At 36.6% G+C, this 26,200-nt stretch overlaps 2 protein-coding genes and 2 long non-coding RNA genes across 8 annotated transcripts in view; 3 read left to right on the top strand and 1 right to left on the bottom strand.

Moving 5' to 3' along the window:
- The first annotated feature begins 2,990 nt into the window (after positions 1-2,990).
- Positions 2,991-4,291, top strand: LOC142234906 (uncharacterized). Its single transcript, XR_012721744.1, has 2 exons — positions 2,991-3,069; positions 3,129-4,291. It is a non-coding gene; the product is annotated as an uncharacterized LOC142234906 (long non-coding RNA).
- Positions 4,292-10,395: 6,104 nt separating this feature from the next.
- On the top strand, positions 10,396-11,475 carry LOC142234611 (uncharacterized). Its single transcript, XR_012721666.1, has 2 exons — positions 10,396-10,506; positions 10,563-11,475. It is a non-coding gene; the product is annotated as an uncharacterized LOC142234611 (long non-coding RNA).
- Positions 11,476-12,855: 1,380 nt separating this feature from the next.
- LOC142234609 (putative ATP-dependent RNA helicase DDX43) lies at positions 12,856-13,994 on the bottom strand. 4 transcript variants are annotated; one of them, XM_075305766.1, is made up of 4 exons: positions 13,874-13,994; positions 13,692-13,817; positions 13,385-13,600; positions 12,856-13,320 (listed from the first exon to the last, which is right to left on the bottom strand). In XM_075305766.1, the coding sequence occupies exon 4, from the start codon at positions 13,318-13,320 to the stop codon at positions 12,994-12,996; it is 327 nt and encodes a 108-aa protein (XP_075161881.1). In that variant the 5' UTR covers positions 13,385-13,600; positions 13,692-13,817; positions 13,874-13,994; the 3' UTR covers positions 12,856-12,993. The 4 variants fall into 3 exon arrangements, with proteins under 4 accessions (XP_075161881.1, XP_075161883.1, XP_075161884.1 ...); XM_075305769.1 differs by having other exon boundaries at positions 12,856-13,301; XM_075305767.1 differs by having other exon boundaries at positions 13,692-13,933.
- Positions 13,995-21,609: 7,615 nt separating this feature from the next.
- Positions 21,610-26,200, top strand: part of Nrx-IV (neurexin-4) — a 66,328-nt gene continuing 61,737 nt past the window's right edge. For both annotated transcript variants that reach the window (XM_075308177.1, XM_075308176.1), the window contains exon 1: positions 21,610-22,092. In XM_075308177.1, coding sequence (XP_075164292.1) covers positions 22,017-22,092 — 76 coding nt within the window. In that variant the 5' untranslated portion in view covers positions 21,610-22,016. The remainder of the gene's footprint in view (positions 22,093-26,200) is intronic.

Below are 26,200 nucleotides of genomic sequence, written 5' to 3'. Positions count from 1 at the left end.
AAAAGATTGCATAACACCGGAATTATATGTTTTTTTGATGTGCGTTACAAATTGACGGTATCCATTTGGAAAAGCTGAAGAAGACAATGTACCACATGTTGTAAAAGCTGTTGCAGAATGTGGTAAGACACCAGGAGTAGAGCGGCTGGAGCTTTATTCTTAACAATTATTAGTGTCCAGTGCTGTATGAGATTTTTTAGCAAAACAATCCAAAAACTGGTAGAAAAACACTTTTCAAAACAATTATCATGAATGCGTGTATGTAAACAATCAGCTGCTGCGTATGTATAAGTAAAAATAGTATGACATTTGGCGATGTTGTCAATTAAATTGCAGAGAAATAAACGCGGAATAGCTCCAAAATAGCTGTTTTCTTCGTTCGAAATGTATTGTCAACACTCTCATTTTTCAACGCGAAAGAATGGTTAAGTGAAGTTTTTTTCGTGCCAACAAACATAGTACCCACCTAAAATTGTGAAAGGTATATTGGTGAACAATTTTTGATTTTCCAAATGGAATAAAGTGATTGTTTTTCAAATATTTTACAGACACGCTGCCTCCATCGAATAAAAACACTGGCTGATAGACGCTGCAACATGTAACTCGCTACTTGTAACTCTACCTCATCATTAATGCAAAAAATTATGTTAAATGTGATGTGATAGTGGTATAAATGTTATATTTTTAAGAATTTGTAAATAATTAATCAAATTATTAAATATCTAAACAAACGTGTTTTACTCGACCACAATGATTCTTTTACCACTATCTTAAAATGTGCTTTTTCTGATTGTTTGGAGGGTCTCTTATTGGCGTCGTTCTAAATTGATCTATAAAGGCACCTAATAATTGCACTCATGCGAAACCTTTTTGTAGTAACTTGGCGTGGTACAACTTCTCAATAGTGACGGCGCTTTTCCGAGGAGTTTTTGATGTCGTATATGATTGTTTTCGACGTAGTGGGGATTCTCAAAAGAGTCCCCAAATTCAAAAAATGTTGGCAGGGTTATTACCAAATATTGCCAACAACGGCTTATGGTCCGTTTGTAGTATAAATTTTCTTTAAGCTTTGTTGTTGTTTTTCATTGCAGCTTAAAACCATACATTGACTAAGCTACAAGTGTAGCTTAACCAACAGAGGAAAAGAATGTTTGTCAAATTTATTTGGGCAAAGCCCTATAGACTGCAAGATGGTTGGATGGACGTACGTTTCGGAATTACCACATTCCTCATCAGCATCCTCTACTTGCAGCAAAACTATCAACCAATTATCAGAATAAATTCAGGCAGTTTATTAAACCCAACAAAAACCACACTTGAACCCTCCGAAAAAAGGTTTTACATTGATAGCCGGCTTATGCCGAAATAAATTCGAAACAAACATATCTCTTTTCCTATGCCACTGTCAAATCATCGATTTGAATTCACATGGCTGGGTTTATTTTGAGCGTGCCTCCTCTTCTTTTTCCATTTGTTTTGTTTTGTTATTGTTGGTTTTGTTCTTTAAGCTTTGTTGTTGTTTTTCATTGCAGCTTAAAACCATACATTGACTAAGCTACAAGTGTAGCTTAACCAACAGAGGAAAAGAATGTTTGTCAAATTTATTTGGGCAAAGCCCTATAGACTGCAAGATGGTTGGATGGACGCACGTTTCGGAATTACCACATTCCTCATCAGCATCCTCTACTTGCAGCAAAACTATCAACCAATTATCAGAATAAATTCAGGCAGTTTATTAAACCCAACAAAAACCACACTTGAACCCTCCGAAAAAAGGTTTTACATTGATAGCCGGCTTATGCCGAAATAAATTCGAAACAAACATATCTCTTTTCCTATGCCACTGTCAAATCATCGATTTGAATTCACATGGCTGGGTTTATTTTGAGCGTGCCTCCTCTTCTTTTTCCATTTGTTTTGTTTTGTTATTGTTGGTTTTGTTCTTTAAGCTTTGTTGTTGTTTTTCATTGCAGCTTAAAACCATACATTAACTAAGCTACAAGTGTAGCTTAACCAACAGAGGAAAAGAATGTTTGTCAAATTTATTTGGGCCATATAAAAATTTATGAAATTTTACCACCGCAAAAACTAAAGCTAACGCCTCTTTTTCTATTTCTGCATAGTTTTTCTCAGCTGCTGTTATAGATCTCGAACAGTGATAGATTGCTTTTTCGCTACCATCGGGGTATACGTGGCATATATATGCTCCTAGCTGTTGCGGGTAGATGTTCCTGGTGGTGACTCGTTGGAATATGAACTGATTGCCGTGGCGCACCTCGTAAGGGAATACTAATTGCGACTATAGAGAATGGTGGGGTATAAGACAATCTGTGGGAGTGTATCGGTATTCAATGGAGACATATATTGGGCTCTGGAGAACGGCGTAGGCAGATATGGTCCGAGATAGATACATGTAGTGAACCGGTGGCGTTGTTCCTGTTATGGACAAAAGAATCAGTATTTGGGGATTGTAATGTGAGAATATATAAATGTGTGTGTTTGCACACCGGCTATATTGTTTTGTTGTAATTCTCACCAAGATGGGGACCTCCACTCCGAGAGACATGGGTCAGGCCCCTGGGCTGGTTTGGAGTCCAGTATACTGCATCTTAGTATAATTAGTGGCCGTTTATATTTTTTATTTTTTATGAAATCTTGAGCAACGTGCCCGTGTTTTGATTTCGTTGAGGGAAAATGACAAATGAAGAGCCAGCATGGCCACCCAATTAGAAAAGTTATAGGCCTATTGTGAATGGATTACTATAGGGTTGGCGGCATTGTAGTAGAAAATGGCGAGTGGGGAAAACAATTAGTATTGGCAGTTCAGAGACTATGAATGAAAAAATAACCGCCAAATTTAGTTCGAACGACATTTTTAAATTTATCGAGGTACAGAGAGAGAGAATTAATTGGCGCGTAATAGCAGAGAGGAGCGTGCATAGGGGGTATATAAGGCTGAAATGAGACGGTGGCGCTCATAAAGAGCTGAGCCTTGTTTCAGTTCGCACAAAGTGTAACGTTGTCGTTGTGTATTTGATATATCGCATATTTGTTGAAAGTGTTCATAAGGTATTTTATAAAAGCGAAAAAAAATTGTGCGGTTATAAATAGGAGGAATTTAATTTTAGCATTTACAGTATACTGTGTTGGAAATTGCGTTTTGATTGGTTTTCCCGTATTTAGTGCTGATTTCTTTTAAAGAAATATATGCTAAGGTGGCAATATATTCAATAAGTAAGTCCGAAATATGTGTTGAGGCATGACAGAACGCTAATCCATTTTGTACACGAAAGGTTGGCCAAAGGCTCCCGTTTATACTGCTGGATTTGGTTACAAGTAAGGTAGTAGCCGGAGGAATTCATATCCGAAAGAAAGGGTGCCAGCGACTGTAAGAGAAAACAAAGGTTCTGAGTACTTAACACAGTGAGAACACTTGAGGAATATACTTACCAGAGGAAACAAGGTACTGTAATTTTTATACTTTTTATACGGAAAGTCCTGTGGTTTGGAAGGGTTGTGCTTCCGCTATATCTTTGTCCGCTGAGACGATAAGGATAGTACAAAGGGACCATACTGCTAAGGTCGATAACACCGTGGAACCCAAGTAGTCCATACCGTGACAGGCGACCGATGGACGAAAGTAATTTATCTGGAACACAAGAGGAAAGCATTTATTAAAATCGGTCAGGCAGAGTAAAAAAACATTGAAGTGAACAGAGATTAACTGGGCACATATTTGAGTAAATTATTGAGAAAAAGATTTAAAACTGGGAAAATTTTGGATGGAAAAAAATGGTCTATGCATAAGAGTGGATAAGTGTGTAGTTCAATGTAGAATATTGTTTTAAGTTCTAAGATAAAATATTAGAGAGATAAGGAAATTTTAGTGTTAGGTGAACTAGGCTTAAGGTTGAATAATTCAGTAAAATTTTTTTGAGATTAATATACATATAAATTTTGCTTCATATTAATTGATCAACATTTATAAATTACTGAAATTGCTAAGTCTTTGTTGAAACTGAGTGTGATAGGCTTTACAAAATTATTGTTTGGTGTTTTTTTTGTTGTCAGCAAATATTTCTTTTATTTTTGTTTAAATATCCACCTAAGTGAGCTCCTTTAGGTAAGGATTTTTAATAAGGCTATTGTAGTTGTAACCCAAACGGAAATTTTGTAGGACCTAGGATTATTGCTTTTGTATTCAGGTATAGGTTAGGAGGTTATAGAATTACATTACGTGTTAATAAAAATTTTAATGGATATATATTGAAATAACGATTTAACAAAATAATGTCTTGGTAATTTGGTGGACTTAAGGGGGGGTGAAATGGTGAGTCAGAGGTAATGTGGTGGTGATGAAGTGTGGTATATGGGGTTCCAACGAACAGTAAGTAGGACTTTGGAACCATGGTTGGGTGGGCGAGTGTGAGGGCATAAGAACAAAGTCCTTTTGTCTGGAGATGTAAGCCTTTGTAAGTGACAGTTTGGAAGATTTTGTTGTGTACCTTTTTATTTGTTTTTTTTTTTTTGTTCGGCATCTTAGACTATGATGTGCGGGTTGGGACTCTCACCTGAGAACCCTGGGCAGCTGGATGGCTCATCATAGTGCTTAAGAAGATTGCCCATAACATAGCCCAACATTAGAAGCGTCGGCAGCCACTTTTATTGTCAATCGTGGATCAAAATGCGTTAATAATAAATCTGAAGAAAGCAGATCTTTAAACTTTTGAACACTATTTTGACATTTCGAACTCCATGACCATTTAACTTCTTTCTTTAATAAGAGATCCAAAGGATCTCGCAATTTCCTCATTTGAGGTAAGAATTTCCCATAATAGTTTATGGCCCCCAAAAATGCGCGTAATTCTCCGATATCCTTAGGGGGTGGCATATCTAGTATGTTTTTTATTTTGTTTTTATCTGGACGAATCCCATTTTTATCCACATGATAACCCAAATATGTGCACGACGTTGCAAAAAATGTGCATTTTTCAAAATTTACGGTAATGTTGTGAGCTACAAATCTTCTCATTACCTGTTCTACAACTTTAACATTTTCTTCTCTTGTTTGAGTTGCCACAATAACATCGTCTAAATAAGGAAACGCTCCCGCTATGCCAGCTAATATGGATTCAATTGCTTCCTGGAATGCACCTGGAGCCGACTTCACCCCTTGAGCAAGCCGATTGAAAGTGTATAGCCCTCTGTGAGTGTTAATCACTAATAGCTTCTTTGTGCTTTCATCTACTTCAATCTGCATGTATGCATTGTTCAGGTCAATAGTTGTGAAAAATGAACACTTGTTGAAGTTAATAAAAATATCATCCGGTACTGGCAATGGGAAGTTATGTTGCTCCAACTGATCATTAAGCCCGGTGGAGTAGTCGCCACAAATTCTAATACCGCCTGATGCTTTTTTCACGACCATTATAGGGGCAGCCCATTCTGAAAAAGTTATCGGGGAAATAATCCCTTCCCTTTCCAACCGATTTAGTTCATTTTCCAACGGCTCTTTTACGGCATATGCAACTTGCCTCTTCGGTCTGAACACTGGAGTAGAATCAGCTTTTAATTGTAATTTTACCTTAACAGTTTTACAGTGTCCAATTTCATTCCGAAATACTGTTGGGAACATTTGTCTAATTGTTGTTTCCGATATAGTACTACTGATTTTATTGCATGATGTGTAGCTATTTATCGGTATGTCCCACATTTGGAAAGTTTCTAATAAGTCAGACCCCAGTAGATTTAGGGTAGATATAGGTGAAACCAGAGAATGAAGCCGACTCATTTTTGTCGGCGGCGGCTGACACTAATTTTTTGCCTCCGGCGGCGGCGACTTGCCGGCTAAGCCGATAAAAAATTGTCTATTCGGCGGCGCAAAATTATCTATTATAAAATCAATTTGAAGTTTTCCGAATTGTAATGAGATTAGTTGTACAACCAATCTTACAATGAAATTTACATTACATTCAAATTTTTTGAGCTAAATTTTTATAAAACTATTACATCAACTTGATACTAATTGATTGAAGGTGGAAAGTTCAAAATTTTGGCAAAAACTATAGCAAATATTATTTAATTTTTCTGATATAAATCAATATTTTAGATTAATTGGCGGCTAAATTTGAGTCGAGATGAGTCGACATATTCGGCGGCGGCGTCGACTGCTAAAAACGGGTCGGCGACGGCTAAAATCGGCGGCTCGACTCGGCGGATTCATTCTCTGGGTGAAACTGCTATTGTGCATGTTTTGTTTTTGTTGTTCAATTTAACATCAGCGCTGAATTCACCCATTATTTTAATTTGGTTTGCCGAAGCATCTGTCGGCTTGCGTCGAGATGGTCGCAGAACAGGTTTACCAATTTTCACCCAAGTCGCTTTGGACTTGCGTGAAGATACCGACGTAGGTAACTTTTTTAATTACAACAACCACCGAAATAACAGGGAGACACAGAGTTGCAAAAACCATATAAAATGCAAATAGTACGGAATTTATCAACTGTGGTGCCCACAAAAACTATGGAAAAACAAAATATGACCACAAATTTAGCGAATATAATGAATAAAGATATGTTTAACAAAATTATTAATGTTTAGATGTGAAGGTATTACTACCACAAATTGTTTAAACTGTGATTTAAAACAGTATGTGCACCCTTTCCGCGTAAAACAAGAGGACAACCTCAACCACAAACTTCGCTCCTGGTGCCAAAATAATAGCTTCGTTCAAAATTCCACTAATGTGACATCAAAGTGGAGGTCATTACCTACATTTTGATGTATGGCATGTGTTCCAACAGTGTTTTTGGACGAAGATATCCTGGATTGCAAGTTTTCCACTATGGGCCATTTGCTAGATTGTACCATGGAAGCCAGGAACGGACTTCGTTCAAAATTCCGCTAATGGGACATCAAAGTGGAGGTCATTACCTACATTTTGATGTATGGCATGTGTTCCAACAGTGTTTTTTTTACGAAGATATCGCTGATTCCAAGTTTTCCACTGGATGGCAGAACATAGATTCTACCATGGAAGCCAGGAGCGGACTTCGTTCGAAATTCCGCTAATGGGACATCAAAGTGGAGGTCGTTACCTACATTTTGATGTATGGCATGTGTTCCAACAGTGTTTTGTTACGAAGATATCCCTGATTCCAAGTTTTCAACTGGGGGGGCGGGGGGGGGCAGAACATAGATTCTACCATGGAAGCCAGGAACGGACTTCGTTCAAAATTCCGCTAATGGGACATCAAAGTGGAGGTCATTACCTACATTTTGATGTATGACATGTGTTCCAACAGTGTTTTTTTACGAAGATATCCCTGATTCCAAGTTTTCCACTGGGTGGCAGAACATAGATTCTACCATGGAAGCCAGGAACGGACTTCGTTCAAAATTCCGCTAATGGGACATCAAAGTGGATATCATTACCTACATTTTGATGTATGGCATGTGTTCCAACAGTGTTTTTGGACGAAGATATCCTGGATTGCAAGTTTTCCACTATGGGCCATTTGCTAGATTGTACCATGGAAGCCAGGAACGGACTTCGTTCAAAATTCCGCTAATGGGACATCAAAGTGGAGGTCATTACCTACATTTTGATGTATGGCATGTGTTCCAACAGTGTTTTTGGACGAAGATATCCTGGATTGCAAGTTTTCCACTATGGGCCATGTGCTAGATTGTACCATGGAAGCCAGGAACGGACTTCGTTCAAAATTCCGCTAATGGGACATCAAAGTGGAGGTCATTACCTACATTTTGATGTATGTCACGTGTTCCAACAGTGTTTTTTTACGAAGATATCCCTGATTCCAAGTTTTCCACTGGGGGGGCAGAACATAGATTCTACCATGGAAGCCAGGAGCGGACTTCGTTCAAAATTCCGCTAATGGGACATCAAAGTGGAGGTCATTACCTACATTTTGATGTATGGCATGTGTTCCAACAGTGTTTTTGGACGAAGATATCCTGGATTGCAAGTTTTCCACTATGGGCCATTTGCTAGATTGTACCATGGAAGCCAGGAACGGACTTCGTTCAAAATTCCGCTAATGGGACATCAAAGTGGAGGTCATTACCTACATTTTGATGTATGACATGTGTTCCAACAGTGTTTTTTTACGAAGATATCCCTGATTCCAAGTTTTCCACTGGGGGGGCAGAACATAGATTCTACCATGGAAGCCAGGAGCGGACTTCGTTCAAAATTCCGCTAATGGGACATCAAAGTGGAGGTCATTACCTACATTTTGATGTATGGCATGTGTTCCAACAGTGTTTTGTTACGAAGATATCCCTGATTCCAAGTTTTCAACTGGGGGGGGGGCAGAACATAGATTCTACCATGGAAGCCAGGAACGGACTTCGTTCAAAATTCCGCTAATGGGACATCAAAGTGGAGGTCATTGCCTACATTTTGATGTATGTCATGTGTTCCAACAGTGTTTTTGAACGAAGATATCCCTGATTCCAAGTTTTCCACTGGGGGGCAGAACATAGATTCTACCATGGATGCCAGGAACGGACTTCGTTCAAAATTCCGCTAATGGGACATCAAAGTGGAGGTCATTACCTACATTTTGATGTATGTCATGTGTTCCAACAGTGTTTTTGAACGAAGATATCCCTGATTCCAAGTTTTCCACTGGGTGGCAGAACATAGATTCTACCATGGAAGCCAGGAACGGACTTCGTTCAAAATTCCGCTAATGGGGCATCAAAGTGGAGGTCATTACCTACATTTTGATGTATGGCATGTGTTCCAACAGTGTTTTGTTACGAAGATATCCCTGATTCCAAGTTTTCCACTGGGTGGCAGAACATAGATTCTACCATGGAAGCCAGGAACGGACTTCGTTCAAAATTCCGCTAATGGGACATCAAAGTGGAGGTCATTACCTACATTTTGATGTATGACATGTGTTCCAACAGTGTTTTGTTACGAAGATATCCCTGATTCCAAGTTTTCAACTGGGGGGGGGGGGCAGAACATAGATTCTACCATGGAAGCCAGGAACGGACTTCGTTCAAAATTCCGCTAATGGGACATCAAAGTGGAGGTCATTACCTACATTTTGATGTATGTCATGTGTTCCAACAGTGTTTTTGAACGAAGATATCCCTGATTCCAAGTTTTCCACTGGGGGGCAGAACATAGATTCTACCATGGAAGCCAGGAACGGACTTCGTTCAAAATTCCGCTAATGGGGCATCAAAGTGGAGGTCATTACCTACATTTTGATGTATGGCATGTGTTCCAACAGTGTTTTTTTACGAAGATATCCCTGATTCCAAGTTTTCCACTGGGGGGCAGAACATAGATTCTACCATGGAAGCCAGGAACGGACTTCGTTCAAAATTCCGCTAATGGGACATCAAAGTGGAGGTCATTACCTACATTTTGATGTATGACATGTGTTCCAACAGTGTTTTTTTACGAAGATATCCCTGATTCCAAGTTTTCCACTGGGGGGCAGAACATAGATTCTACCATGGAAGCCAGGAACGGACTTCGTTCAAAATTCCGCTAATGGGACATCAAAGTGGATGTCATTACCTACATTTTGATGTATGGCATGTGTTCCAACAGTGTTTTTGGACGAAGATATCCTGGATTGCAAGTTTTCCACTATGGGCCATTTGCTAGATTGTACCATGGAAGCCAGGAACGGACTTCGTTCAAAATTCCGCTAATGGGACATCAAAGTGGAGGTCATTACCTACATTTTGATGTATGGCATGTGTTCCAACAGTGTTTTGTTACGAAGATATCCCTGATTCCAAGTTTTCAACTGGGAGGGGCAGAACATAGATTCTACCATGGAAGCCAGGAACGGACTTCGTTCAAAATTCCGCTAATGGGACATCAAAGTGGAGGTCATTACCTACATTTTGATGTATGTCATGTGTTCCAACAGTGTTTTTGAACGAAGATATCCCTGATTCCAAGTTTTCCACTGGGGGGGCAGAACATAGATTCTACCATGGAAGCCAGGAACGGACTTCGTTCAAAATTCCGCTAATGGGACATCAAAGTGGAGGTCATTACCTACATTTTGATGTATGTCATGTGTTCCAACAGTGTTTTTGAACGAAGATATCCCTGATTCCAAGTTTTCCACTGGGGGCAGAACATAGATTCTACCATGGAAGCCAGGAACGGACTTCGTTCAAAATTCCGCTAATGGGACATCAAAGTGGAGGTCATTACCTACATTTTTATGTACGCCATGTGCTCCAAGAGTGTTTTTGGACGAAGATATCCCGGTTTCCATTTTTGACACCTTGAAATCACATTGAGAATGTTTCTCAATGTGAAGGTTCAATTATTTTCAATAAAAATGCATTCATGAAGAAAACGTGGTAACAATGAAATTCGAAAGTTTTGGCAACTCCGGTGGATTGGTTTGTTGTCGTGCAAAATTTAGAATGATAAAATAATTTTATTTATTATTTTATTAAAAATGAAGATCTCACGGTACAGCACAAACAGAAATGGTAAACATATTAGAGTTTTTATTGTTCGCTATGTTGTACATCAAAATATTCCACAGTCATAGCGTTTTGGCGCCAAAACGCGAATTGGCATGCAAATTGTGAAAGAAGGGAACAACAGAATTCATTCAGGAATATGATTTATGGAGAAGGCAATCGCCGTGAACAAAGTAGAAAAATAAGCTATTGAAAAGGTCTATCACATAAATATTAAAAATTTTCCACATGTTTTCTACAGAAGTTTTTGGGACCCCTTAAAGGTGTATTTTCGCATTTGTCATAAATCCATAGATATTGAGTTTTGCTGTTTCAACTAGCGAATGTTTGTACATTGGCCGCTTTTTCAGCAGACAAAAACAGCTGTTTTAGCAAACTTTTTTTGCCGGTACTTTTCGCGCTGAAATTTTCGTCGTTACTTTTTTAAAATAGCTTCATTGATACACACGTTCTTTGTCATTGAGGTTTCGTCAAGATTTAAAAGAAATATGTTTGTTTTCATGTATAATTTTGATTATTTCCCCCATGTTCTGGTTTACGAATTCGCAAAACGCAAAATTTTTATCTGTAAATAACTTCTGAACTACTTCATATTTTGCCAAGAAATTTCTTCCTTTTAATTTCCTTATCCATAGGAAAAGTATATAAAAATTTCGTATTATATATCATTGTGGTTCGGAAACTAGCGAAAGAGGAAAATTTTGCATTTTGCGAATTCGTAAACCAGAACAGGTGGGATACCCCTTGATGGGGAATGATCCAATGCAAAAATCGAAAATGTTTATTTTCGGTGAAATGGATTATTAAAGAAAAGTAACCATGAAAAAATGGCCAATTTAGCGCGATAATTCCAACTTAATAATGGCCTTTAAGGTCGGCATTATGTTCGCACTATCGGCCGAAATAGTAATTTTTCATAGTTACTTTTCGATGTTAATTCATATTAAAGAAAATAAACTTCCCCTTTCAAAAATATTTAAATCTGCTTTTACTTTAATTATTTACATTGATATTAGCGGCTAAGGTAAGTACTATGTTCAGTTTTCAAGCTGAAAACCAGCTCATTTTCACGGTTACTTTTTTTAATCAATTAAATTTGAAATATTATATGTTTCGCAATCAACGCCTTGGATCTTTTCCATCCATAATTTGACCAGACATAAAAATATAATCGAATTCATATATATTTTTGCACTTTTAGTGTTTTGGTGGAAAAACCGAACATAGCACTCACCTTTAAATTAACTCAATTGATGCACAGTTTCTTGTTCCTCTAGATTTCGGCAAGACTTTACAGGAATATGTTTGTTTTCATTTATAATTTTGATTATTTCAGGAAAAGTAATCGCGAAAATAAAGTGATTTTCAACTCGAAAACCGAACATAGTACCCACCTTTAGATGAAATTATTTTTTTGTAATTTTATAAAAATTCAAACGATTTATCACAATCGAAACATTCATAAAAATTCATAGAATGTTTCGACTATAAATATAGTTGAATTCATCTTTGAATTTGAGCCAAAATTTTATGATTCTAGTATGTACATAGAAACTAATTATGTCCGAAGAAAAGTTTTGTTTTTATTTAGAAATAGTTTTTAATTTTATTAAAATATATATTTGGTTTTAGTCTGGAATGAAAAAACTCCAGATGTTTTTATTTGAGTTTTATTTAACCTTAACCTAACCTTTTGTCAAAAAATTGGAAGACAAAATCTTTAAGTCAACAAACTATTAAAAATTTAATTAATCTATCAATTTTTTAATCAAACTTAAAACACAGTCAGTCAAGAAAGTAATAGAAAATAGTTACGTTTTTAATTAAAAAATGTATAGAGTTTTGCAATCAACATCAATTAAATTTTTAATTGAATCAATTAAAAAATTAATTCAAATTTTCTTATGAAATGAATTAATTTTTTAATCAAGTATTTTTTATGCCCAATTAAAAAAGTATATAAATTAAATTAAAGAAGTAACGTAAAGAAATTTTGTTTAGTTTTAATTCATAAACTCGAATGGAAGGAGATTCTCTTTATATTTGTTTATACAAATCTAAAACTTTCATCTTAAGGTCTGTACTATGTTCGGTTTTCCCGTTGAAATTTTCGTGGTTACTTCATTAAAATAGTTTAATTTGAAGAAGATAATTAAATTTAATTGGTGCGCATTTTATTTTTTAACGAGATTTCGTCAAGCTTTAGCAGAATTATGTTTGTTTTCATTTACAATTTTGATTATTTTAGAAAAAGTAATCGAGAAAATAAAATGATTTTCAACTCGAAAACCGAACATAGTACCCACCTTTAACAGCAAAAATGTTACTATATACATATTTTAATAAAAAATCACCTTTAACGTTACTAATGAATATGTAATAGATTTTTATGGAATCCAACAGAAAATCAATAAAAATGTTTGTGCTAATTCATAGGTCGTTTGGAAGATTTTCCATGTTATTTACTACCACTACGACCGCCATAACTTACGCCTACTCTGCCACATTGCGTTCGATTAAATTTATGTGCTTCTTCAGCACAACGTTCTTTGGTTTTAGCAAAAGGTTCAGCCATGGTCGGGAGTCAGATGGTATATCCTGACCAGCTTCTTCAGGTATAGGAATTAATTCCGATGCTATGCCCCAATCGGATCGAGTTTTATAACTAAATATAGCACTGTTACTGTATTCTTCGATATTTCGGAACTGGAAATTGATGACATGGGTTATATCTTCTATGGCCAGGCCACGTGAGGCGATATCAGTTGCCATAAGATTGTTTACTTCACCAGAGATAATATCTGCAATAGCGAAAACCATCTAATTTTAAATCATTAGACAAATCATCAGCTAAAGCTTCCACATATTTAATAAAAATCTTTACCAAATAGAATTTTTCATTCTCTTCAACAATTTCGATTGTTTGCTCGACCAAATCCAATGATACATCACGCACCGGTATGGGATTGTTCAAATAACCGTCGGTAAAATGTCGGACTCCTAGCACTTGTCATTACGGGTTGTTTATCGGGCCGTATATCCAATGATATCTTCCGAATCTGAGGTTCAAAACCCATATCCAAAATACGATGAGCTTCATCTAAAAATAGATAAGTAATAGTGGCTGTGTCAATAAAATTCGCTTGTACAATTTAAACGATCAGGAGTGCAGATAATAATTTCCATACTACCTCCAACACATCCAATTTGTTCACGGCGATTGCCTTCTCCATAAATCATATTCCTGAATGAATTCTGTTGTTCCCTTCTTTCACAATTTGCATGCCAATTCACGTTTTGGCGCCAAAACGCTATGACTGTGGAATATTTTGATGTACAACATAGCGAACAATAAAAACTCTAATATGTTTACCATTTCTGTTTGTGCTGTACCGTGAGATCTTCATTTTTAATAAAATAATAAATAAAATTATTTTATCATTCTAAATTTTGCACGACAACAAACCAATCCACCGGAGTTGCCAAAACTTTCGAATTTCATTGTTACCACGTTTTCTTCATGAATGCATTTTTATTGAAAATAATTGAACCTTCACATTGAGAAACATTCTCAATGTGATTTCAAGGTGTCAAAAATGGAAACCGGGATATCTTCGTCCAAAAACACTCTTGGAGCACATGGCGTACATAAAAATGTAGGTAATGACCTCCACTTTGATGTCCCATTAGCGGAATTTTGAACGAAGTCCGTTCCTGGCTTCCATGGTACAATCTATGTTCTGCCCCCCAGTGGAAAACTTGGAATCAGGGATATCTTCGTAAAAAAACACTGTTGGAACACATGCCATACATCAAAATGTAGGTAATGACCTCCACTTTGATGTCCCATTAGCGGAATTTTGAACGAAGTCCGTTCCTGGCTTCCATGGTAGAATCTATGTTCTGCCCCCCAGTGGAAAACTTGGAATCAGGGATATCTTCGTAAAAAAACACTGTTGGAACACATGTCATACATCAAAATGTAGGTAATGACCTCCACTTTGATGTCCCATTAGCGGAATTTTGAACGAAGTCCGTTCCTGGCTTCCATGGTAGAATCTATGTTCTGCCCCCCAGTGGAAAACTTGGAATCAGGGATATCTTCGTAAAAAAACACTGTTGGAACACATGCCATACATCAAAATGTAGGTAATGACCTCCACTTTGATGTCCCATTAGCGGAATTTTGAACGAAGTCCGTTCCTGGCTTCCATGGTAGAATCTATGTTCTGCCCCCCAGTGGAAAACTTGGAATCAGGGATATCTTCGTAAAAAAACACTGTTGGAACACATGCCATACATCAAAATGTAGGTAATGACCTCCACTTTGATGTCCCATTAGCGGAATTTTGAACGAAGTCCGTTCCTGGCTTCCATGGTAGAATCTATATTCTGCCCCCCAGTGGAAAACTTGGAATCAGGGATATCTTCGTTCAAAAACACTGTTGGAACACATGACATACCTCAAAATGTAGGTAGTGACCTCCACTTTGATGTCCCATTAGCGGAATTTTGAACGAAGTCCGTTCCTGGCTTCCATGGTACAATCTATGTTCTGCCCCCAGTGGAAAACTTGGAATCAGGGATATCTTCGTTCAACAACACTGTTGGAACACATGCCATACATCAAAATGTAGGTAATGACCTCTACTTTGATGTCCCATTAGCGGAATTTTGAACGAAGTCCGTTCCTGGCTTCCATGGTAGAATCTATGTTCTGCCCCCCAGTGGAAAACTTGGAATCAGGGATATCTTCGTAAAAAAACACTGTTGGAACACATGCCATACATCAAAATGTAGGTAATGACCTCCACTTTGATGTCCCATTAGCGGAATTTTGAACGAAGTCCGTTCCTGGCTTCCATGGTAGAATCTATGTTCTGCCCCCCAGTGGAAAACTTGGAATCAGGGATATCTTCGTCCAAAAACACTGTTGGAACTCATGACATACATCAAAATGTAGGTAATGACCTCTACTTTGATGTCCCATTAGCGGAATTTTGAACGAAGTCCGTTCCTGGCTTCCATGGTACAATCTATGTTCTGCCCCCCAGTGGAAAACTTGGAATCAGGGATATCTTCGTAAAAAAACACTGTTGGAACACATGCCATACATCAAAATGTAGGTAATGACCTCCACTTTGATGTCCCATTAGCGGAATTTTGAACGAAGTCCGTTCCTGGCTTCCATGGTAGAATCTATGTTCTGCCTCCCCCAGTTGAAAACTTGGAATCAGGGATATCTTCGTAAAAAAACACTGTTGGAACACATGCCATACATCAAAATGTAGGTAATGACCTCCACTTTGATGTCCCATTAGCGGAATTTTGAACGAAGTCCGTTCCTGGCTTCCATGGTAGAATCTATGTTCTGCCTCCCCCAGTTGAAAACTTGGAATCCAGGATATCTTCGTAAAAAAACACTGTTGGAACACATGCCATACATCAAAATGTAGGTAATGACCTCCACTTTGATGTCCCATTAGCGGAATTTTGAACGAAGTCCGTTCCTGGCTTCCATGGTAGAATCTATGTTCTGCCCCCCAGTGGAAAACTTGGAATCCAGGATATCTTCGTAAAAAAACACTGTTGGAACACATGTCATACATCAAAATGTAGGTAATGACCTCCACTTTGATGTCCCATTAGCGGAATTTTGAACGAAGTCCGTTCCTGGCTTCCATGGTAGAATCTATGTTCTGCCCCCCAGTGGAAAACTTGGAATCAGGGATATCTTCGTAAAAAAACACTGTTGGAACACATGCCATACATCAAAATGTAGGTAATGACCTCCACTTTGATGTCCCATTAGCGGAATTTTGAACGAAGTCCGTTCCTGGCTTCCATGGTAGAATCTATGTTCTGCCCCCCAGTGGAAAACTTGGAATCAGGGATATCTTCGTAAAAAAACACTGTTGGAACACATGCCATACATCAAAATGTAGGTAATGACCTCCACTTTGATGTCCCATTAGCGGAATTTTGAACGAAGTCCGTTCCTGGCTTCCATGGTAGAATCTATATTCTGCCCCCCAGTGGAAAACTTGGAATCAGGGATATCTTCGTTCAAAAACACTGTTGGAACACATGACATACCTCAAAATGTAGGTAGTGACCTCCACTTTGATGTCCCATTAGCGGAATTTTGAACGAAGTCCGTTCCTGGCTTCCATGGTACAATCTATGTTCTGCCCCCCAGTGGAAAACTTGGAATCAGGGATATCTTCGTAAAAAAACACTGTTGGAACACATGCCATACATCAAAATGTAGGTAATGACCTCCACTTTGATGTCCCATTAGCGGAATTTTGAACGAAGTCCGTTCCTGGCTTCCATGGTAGAATCTATGTTCTGCCTCCCCCAGTTGAAAACTTGGAATCAGGGATATCTTCGTAAAAAAACACTGTTGGAACACATGCCATACATCAAAATGTAGGTAATGACCTCCACTTTGATGTCCCATTAGCGGAATTTTGAACGAAGTCCGTTCCTGGCTTCCATGGTAGAATCTATGTTCTGCCTCCCCCAGTTGAAAACTTGGAATCCAGGATATCTTCGTCCAAAAACACTGTTGGAACTCATGACATACATCAAAATGTAGGTAATGACCTCCACTTTGATGTCACATTAGCGGAATTTTGAACGAAGCTATTATTTTGGCACCAGGAGCGAAGTTTGTGCTTGAGGTTGTCCTCTTGTTTTACGCGGAAAGGGTGCACATACTGTTTTAAATCACAGTTTAAACAATTTGTGGTAGTAATACCTTCACATCTAAACATTAATAATTTTGTTAAACATATCTTTATTCATTATATTCGCTAAATTTGTGGTCATATTTTGTTTTTCCATAATTTTTGTGGGCACCACAGTTGATAAATTCCGTACTATTTGCATTTTATATGGTTTTTGCAACTCTGTGTCACCCTGTTATTTCGGTGGTTGTTGTAATTAAAAAAGTTACCTACGTCGGTATCTTCACGCAAGTCGCTTTGGATATTATTGTTAGGTCAGAGCCTGTATCATGTTGAAGTTTTATGTCGATACCATTGACCAACATTGATACAAACCGCCTGTTATTAGAATTAACATTTGTGGAATAAACCCAATTGATGTTGGTTCGCCTATTTTTATTTTTCTTTTCCCAGCTAGGACCTTCAATATTGCGTTTTGGTGGTTTATTTTGAAAACATGAGCAGTACCCCTCCTTGTGACCCATTTTACCACATTGCCGGCACTTATGATTTGTATAATGGCAATCAACAACAAAGTGCATGCTGTCGCATTGCCAACATGGACGTTTTGGTTCTTCCATCCAGTTTTTGTTTGTGTTGGAATGATACTGCTTATTTGTTTGAACAGCATGAATTTGTTCGTGTTCGCCCAACGCAACATCGTTTTTCAAACACTTTAGTCTTTCTATTTCAGCAACTAAGTGATCTATTGTCAGAGGGTTCTGCTCGGTTTCAGCATCAAACATTGCTAAGAGTCTCGCTTTAACCTCTTGATGTTTATTCCCCAAGCCATTTACGAACATGAGGCATTTGAAATTATCTATCGAACATTTTCTTAAAGCAAATTGTTCACATTTGCGGCATAAGTGACAATATCTTCGTCGTCGCCATTTTGATATTGCATGCACTTGACGCGCAAAGAGAATTGAGATTCCTTTTTTCCAAACAATTTCTTTAAAATTTCGATGGTTGTGGCAAAAGAAATGTCACGAGGGTGTTTGGGCAATAAATAATCCCTATATTTGTCGAAAACCGCTGCGCTGACCTTCCTTAACAACAACCGCACCTTCGCTGCCTCGTCTAATTGCTTATCTTCCACTACAAAGATGTCCTCATATCGCTCAAACCACAATTCAAAAATCTGATTATCCCCTGGATCATAGACAAATTCCCGAATGTTCTTAGCCAATATATCCATCAAGACTTCTGAACCAGATGTATTTGATTTGGGTATCGCTAAAAATTCATCATTGGCTGTATTATTTTGTAGTGCCACCAAACGTTCCATCAATTGTTGTTGTTTCTCGATGGTTTCTTGCTGTTTTTTAAGAAGATCAGCCACTGTTTCATTTATTGTCGCCATTTTGAATGACTTGCAAAAAAAATCAATTATTTTTCCAGTTTGACTTTTCTTGATTTTCCTCGTCGCCAGCTGTTACGATTGTGACTGCCGATCAGAAATAATAAAACAGCTTTAGAAATGGGAGTTTAAGGCTATGCCGTGTTTTAATATTTAATCACTAATCTTTGTAATACAGAGGATTAAAATACGTCTTTTTTTTTTCCTAGTTGGATATTATAGAAGAACCACTAAAAAGGAATCATCGTTGACAGTCTTCTATCCTCACACCAGTGTTGCCATATGGTGTTTACAATTGGTGACAATTTATTGGGGTATCCCAACATTTATTGATTTGATTAAACATTTATAATTTCTTATAAATATAACATTTTTCGGTTTATCTCATCACAATTAACATAATTTTTTGCATTAATAAAATAATGACGTTGAGTTACCAGTAGCAAGTTACATATTGCAGCGTCTATCAGCCATACATATTGCAGCGTCTATTTTGGATGGAGGCAGCGTGCCTGGAAAAATAAAGGGTGATTCTTTTGAGGTTAGGATTTTCATGCATTAGTATTTGACAGATCACGTGGGATTTCAGACATGGTGTCAAAGAGAAAGATGCTCAGTATGCTTTGACATTTCATCATGAATAGACTTACTAACGAGCAACGCTTGCAAATCATTGAATTTTATTACCAAAATCAGTGGCAGAAAATCCGCTTTTTTATCGACAAATTTTGTTCAGCGATGAGGCTCATTTCTGGTTGAATGGCTACGTAAATAAGCAAAATTGCCGCATTTGGAGTGAAGAGCAACCAGAAGCCGTTCAAGAACTGCCCATGCATCCCGAAAAATGCACTGTTTGGTGTGGTTTGTACGCTGGTGGAATCATTGGACCGTATTTTTTCAAAGATGCTGTTGGACGCAACGTTACGGTGAATGGCGATCGCTATCGTTCGATGCTAACAAACTTTTTGTTGCCAAAAATGGAAGAACTGAACTTGGTTGACATGTGGTTTCAACAAGATGGCGCTACATGCCACACAGCTCGCGATTCTATGGCCATTTTGAGGGAAAACTTCGGAGAACAATTCATCTCAAGAAATGGACCGGTAAGTTGGCCACCAAGATCATGCGATTTGACGCCTTTAGACTATTTTTTGTGGGGCTACGTCAAGTCTAAAGTCTACAGAAATAAGCCAGCAACTATTCCAGCTTTGGAAGACAACATTTCCGAAGAAATTCGGGCTATTCCGGCCGAAATGCTCGAAAAAGTTGCCCAAAATTGGACTTTCCGAATGGACCACCTAAGACGCAGCCGCGGTCAACATTTAAATGAAATTATCTTCAAAAAGTAAATGTCATGGACCAATCTAACGTTTCAAATAAAGAACCGATGAGATTTTGCAAATTTTATGCGTTTTTTTAAAAAAAAAAAGTTATCAAATCCCCTTAACAAATCCCCCTTTATATTTATTTTTGGTAAACTTTGTATTTTTCTATCGATCTGAATCTCAATCCATTTTTTTGTAAAAGGTTGACTTAGCACTTTTGCGCTTTACAGACTATCAGTTATTCCGGACGGAATGTCGGTGTTTGTAAAGAATCTTGCAATGTGTCGGATCGATACGACTTGTCGGCGATGACTAAATAATCGGTAAATGTGTTATCGATCCATACACATGCAGCAGTATCGATTATGCCTTCGGACTTAATTTATAATGTGCACAATATATGGGATATGTTCGACACAAGCACTGTCGTCCGGAATAACTGATAGTCTGTAATGCGCTTTACAGACTATCAGTTATTCCGGACGGAATGTCGGTGTTTGTAAAGAATCTTACACTGTGTCGGTTCGATACGACTTGTCGGCGATGACTAAATAATCGGTAAATGTGTTATCGATCCCATAAACATGTAGCAGTATCGATTATGCCTTCGGACTTAACTTATAATGTGCACAATATATGGGATATGTTCGACACGAGCACTGTCGTCCGGAATAGCTGATAGTCTGTAAAGCGCATAAAGCGCATTACACATTAAGCTTACGATATTCAATTCTATCCCTGCCAGCATTTCAATGTTCCATTTCATCCTCATCGCTACCACAGACTCGTAAGTGACACTGCAACAATCGCCAACTGTGATAGTATTTTGCCATCACTATTCGCATGAAAGTATTTTGCCATCACTATTGTTACAAGAGCCATTTTATATTTTGTGCAACCCCAAGCGCAACTGGCTTATTATAATTTATTTCAATGAAAACGAAAATAAGGTGCTGAAAACATAGTTATTACGCTTAAAATTGTGAAAAGTAAATTGGTGAACAATTTTTGAATTTCCAAATGGAATAAAGTGATAGCTTTTTAAATATTTTTCCAGACACGCTGCCTCCATTGGGAATAAAAGTACTGGCTGATAGACGCTACAACATTTAACTTACAACTTGTAACTCAACATCAATCTCTTATTAATGCATAAAAATGTAAATGTGATGTGATAGTCTTATAAATGTTATATTTATGAGAATTTATAATTTTTTCAAAAAATTAATAAACATCTAAACAATCGTGTTTTACTTGACCACAATGATTCTTTTACAACTATCTTAAAATTCACTTTGTCTGATTGTTTGAAGGGGCTCTTATTGGCGTCCTTCTAAATGTATCCAGAAGGGCTCCTAATAATTGCACTCATGCGATACTTTTTTGTAGTAACTTGGCGTGGTACAACTTCTCAATAGTGACGGCGCTTTTCCGAGGAGTTTTGGATATCGTATACGACTGTTTTCGACGTAGTGGGGATTCTCAGAAGCGCCCCCAAATTCAAAAAATGTTGGCAGGGATACAATAAAAAATGAAATCAGCTAGCTTGATGCTTCTACCTTAATAAGTTGAACCTGAATGGCGTGGTTGATTTGATAATCGAAATCAAATCGAATAGAATTCCATAGATTTATCGATAAATGGTTTATATCAACTGTGTCATCCCTATAATTTTGCTCAATTTCTCATTCTTGTTTGTACTTTCTTACCAACTGGAAGGGAAATTTGTCGACGTCGGCCTTCAATCTCGTTCAAATACTTATAGTTTCACATGATAAAAATATTTTTTATTTAAGTCGTTAAAATAAAGCTGGTTTTACACCAGTACCAGATTCGGTATAATCTTTACTCCAGCTGTACTCTAAATTTGATGTGGAGACTATGTGTATACGCTTCTATTTCTCAGCAAGAGAATAAGTTGTCAGAAATGTGTTATTTTTAGTTTCAAAGCAACAATAATATCGCTATTAAACAAATGTGTATTTAAAAAATTGTGTGTTTAGTCAACCACTGAAATAATTGAGAATTGATACATATTTACATCAGAAAAAGCAAGTGTTGGCTGTGTTGTGTGTGTGTAGACACGGGGCATTTTCAAAAATGCGGAATTTTTTCTTAGCTTTCCTGTTCTGCTTTGACCTCTATTCATTTTCTTCATTGGGAAATGTTAATGCTGGTGAGTTAAGTTTTTCTTTTTAATAAATGAAAATGTTCAAATTGAAGACATTAATTTCCAAATCTTGGGCGTGTACTCAATGACTATTATTTATACCAATTGTCAAAGTTGGCTTGACACTTGTTCTCTGGAAAGAGTCGAAACTTCGCTGAAACTGATATCGATCCGCTCTTAGAACTATTAAAAGAGAAAGAGCCAGAATTTTGTAAGACCACCTGCTTTCTCTTAATGATTTTTGTTTTGAAAATTGCTGTTAATATTAGTTTTGGTGTTTATAAACAAGGGGGATTGACAATTTCATATTCCATTTCAAGGGGCATTGGGGAACACACTCTGTGGTAAGATGTTTTTTTGTTGGGATTGTATAGTATTTCATTCATTCATTCTTTAATTTTCGCTAATTTTTTTTTATTTGTCGCTAAATTTAAAATTTCTTGTTATTTTGAAAAGCCTAAATTCAGCTTTTCAAAAAGTTCATTCATTTTTATTTCATTTTATTTATTTATTTAGTGTAAATGAGTGTACACAAAAATATAAATTCAACATCAGGGCTTCCGCCTAGTGTTTTTGGCTTTCGACATTTCTAATATTCTATTATACAATGTTGTTGTTATAGCAACTTTGAGAATCACGTACTTTTTAGAATTCTAGATCGGAGATCGAAGATTCGGCTTTTTCGGCCCAAATGCCTTTCGGCGTCATAATTCCGATTAACGGAAGCCGAAGCTTTTGAACAATTGTTCAATTCAGCGGGACGTCTTTTTCCGAACAAAGATTGAGTTTACTTATGGTATAGTCACACTGGGCAAATATTTGACAGAAATCAAAAAAGAATTCGTCGCCACAGTCAAAACAGCAAACGTTTTTAGTTGATATATAATAGCATGGTATGATATTTGTTATTTGTTCCAGATATTTGGAAAATGGTCCTGATCAAATATTTGCCTAGTGTGACCATGCCTTTAGGCTGAATTACCATTTATTGTTGTTTTATTGAAAAAAATGCATTTACAATAAAATATTCAAATATTGAATTACAATACTCCAATCACCTTTGATTACATGTTCCTTACATAGAAGACAAAAAATCGAAATGTCGACTATGAATTGAAAGGGGAGAACAATATAGATCTCTTTATGTTAAGAAATGATCAAAGGGTCGAAACGATTTTGATTCTCAATTCAATCTTTAATTATATCATTAATAGTTTCAATAAAATAAACGATATAGCCGATAAGAACAGTGTTGGAACGGGAGAACAATGGACCGAATAGTCTATCGAGCCTAATGTGAATGAGCTATAAGTGAGCCTAAACGGACTGCCACTGTACCTAACTAAACCTAACCTTTGCTTTAAATTGTGAACTGTAGTTTGAACACATGGATAATTGTGTCCAACTTTAAAGGAACTCACAATTGATTCTGAGACAAATGTACAACATTATAAAACCATGTCCGTATTTTTTGTTGGTGAAGAACTCAAATAATGCTAAATTGTATTGTGACGAAGAACATTTCGTCTTATTTATTTTATTTATTTAATACAATACAATAAGCCAGTAAGGCCAATAATAGCGCATTGCCACTACATCTAATTCATTATATATAAAATCCAAAATAAATTTACCATTTAATTAAATAACAATATGAATGAATTGTTAGAAAAAGTATAGAATATATAAGTGCAAATCAAATAAGCCAAAATATGGCTAAAGGTTCAAATAACATCCACAAATACTTATTCCAGCTAATAAGGATATTCCCTGTTCCAAATTTCTTACTCTTAAACGTTTTGATTATCTTTTTCTAATTTCCCATCCCACGTTTTATTGTTTTGATAACTTTCCTAATATTTACAAACCTGGAAATGTTTAATGGGATTGGTATAGAAGACCCGCCTGGAAATAACTTCTTCCTCCTATATAGTCCACAAATTCCCCACAAACATTTAAAGAAGCTATTTGAAATTATTCTTGCGTCTTAAGAAAGGCATAATAAAAGTTATAACAAATAGAAACTATCATGTTAGAGGCAAAGAAAATACTGCTTTACTATCAACGTGAATCAACAAAAAAAAATCTAAATATAGCATATATTATAGTGTTGGAGTAGGGATAGTCTCTTCTCTTTTATCAAATTGTACGAATATGGTTAACAAAACAAAAAATACAAAACAACGCCTAAGATGGGCTTTGGTGATTTTACAAATACCTTCTGCTTGTACAGTGTATGTATATACATCATGCATTTTGGTATCGTCGTATAGAATCTAAAAAAATACCAATAAAAACAAAGTGCTTATTAGCAAGGAATTCTACTATTAAACCTAGAAAACACACATTACTATGAAGATATAATAAATACAGAAATATTTCAAAGCTACAGTCATTGACAACTCCACATTCATTGATGGATGATTCATATATGGGGTTAGTTTCAAAACAAAATTCGAATTTCTCTTAAAGTGTCAGTAAATGTGTAAATTGGGAGATTGTTACAAGCACTCTCCCGCTCTCTTAGAGCCAAATAGCTCTTAAGTAAATGGGTGGCGTATGAAATCTGTGGAAGATGAGGGTTTTGAAATCAGAATCAAGAGTCGGCTCTAATTTTGCGCTACTATTACACATTTTCATAAAAAAATCTAGATGGATTAAATAAAATCATTGTATTTTTAATTGGAGATAAATCACATCAATGTGCTATTTGGGATGACTTTTGCGATATGACTTGTTAAAAAAATGGGCGAATTACGGTTTGCATTCAGAACCAATCTAGTTTTATATATTTTTTATTCACGCTATCATAAATTCTGCAAATTATTCGTAAAATTGCATGTGTTTAGAGGGATATAGTCAGCGTTGTCCTTACTGGCCCTATGGAGCCAAATTGGCTCTTTTTTGAGCTGCTGGCTCCTTTTCATTTTGTCTCCAATTTCGGGCACTTTTTGATATGTTAAATAAAGAAAGCAGATGCAATACCTATATAAGCCACATTCGCTCTTGATCGGTTTAGATAGATCCAAAGAAATTTACTCCTAGTCAAAAGGTCTAATATAGGGACAGGTTTATATGGGGGCTAAATATAAATATAAACCGATATGAACCAATTTTTGCATGGTTCTTAGACATCATGTACTAAATTTAAAGCGTATCGGTTTATATTTGGGCTTTATTATGGATCCATATGTTCCAATTTTATTTGATGGATGTTGGTAGGAAACATATTCGTGTTTCACGTACCAAATTTCAAGAGACTGATGTGAGATTGCGTGAGAGTCTTTTCTAACTCAAATAACTTTGTATTTTTTGCAACTGGCCCAGTTTTAGTTTTGAATTATGAAATTTAAAAACCCCCGACTGTGAGTTGAACCTGGGTATATTGTCAATATAATAGAACGCCACAAACGTTATTAAACACGATGCATCAAAACGTCAATTCAAATGTTTGTGATAATTATTTTGTTATTTATCATTATGAATAAAAAAAACAGAATGCCAAAACAACTGGTGAGGAATGTTACGTGGTGGTCTTAATTGCGCCCATATAAAATCTCGATTATCTTATTTTTTACGACTTGCCAATTAGAAACAGTTCTTAAAAACGTCAAAGAAGACACCAGACACGCTGGTATAAATTCTAAAGGGTGTGAAGATAAATTCGCGAGTTAAATTCGTGGTTTGTGTCTTGGCTAAGCAAAATTCAAACAAATTCAAAAATTCAGACAAATTTGTGGTGGAAAAACTGCCAAAAACCGTCAGTTATTTTATGTGTAGTCATACCATGCATTGGTGGTTTTATATCGTCGAAAAATTTATCCATAAGAGATAACCGCTAATAATTCTAAAGTCGTATAAAAATGTCAATATATCCTGAAGTAATGGACATAAGATGTTAAAATACAATAATAAAAACATCTAAGGGGTACCAAACTAAGATTCTTAAATAACTTCAAAAATCTCGTGCACAGTATAGTGTCATCAGATATCGGCTATATATAACCGCGATATTAAATCGCCTATACCTAAGGAGCCATTTGAGAGGAATTGACCGGACAAAATGCCAGTGGTAGATATTGGCCTGCACCAAAAACCAAAATTAAAAAATTAA

The sequence above is a fragment of the Haematobia irritans genome, chromosome 4 (assembly GCF_050003625.1).
Source record: "Haematobia irritans isolate KBUSLIRL chromosome 4, ASM5000362v1, whole genome shotgun sequence".
NCBI classification, from domain to species: Eukaryota; Metazoa; Arthropoda; class Insecta; order Diptera; family Muscidae; genus Haematobia; species Haematobia irritans.
The sequence above is the reverse complement of the archived record's forward strand: the minus strand, read 5'-3'. Positions and strand labels throughout refer to the sequence as shown.

Excerpts from the sequence above, each read along its gene's own strand:
- LOC142234609 (XM_075305766.1), bottom strand. The coding sequence starts at position 13,320 with ATGGTTTTCGCTATTGCAGATATTATCTCTGGTGAAGTAAACAATCTT.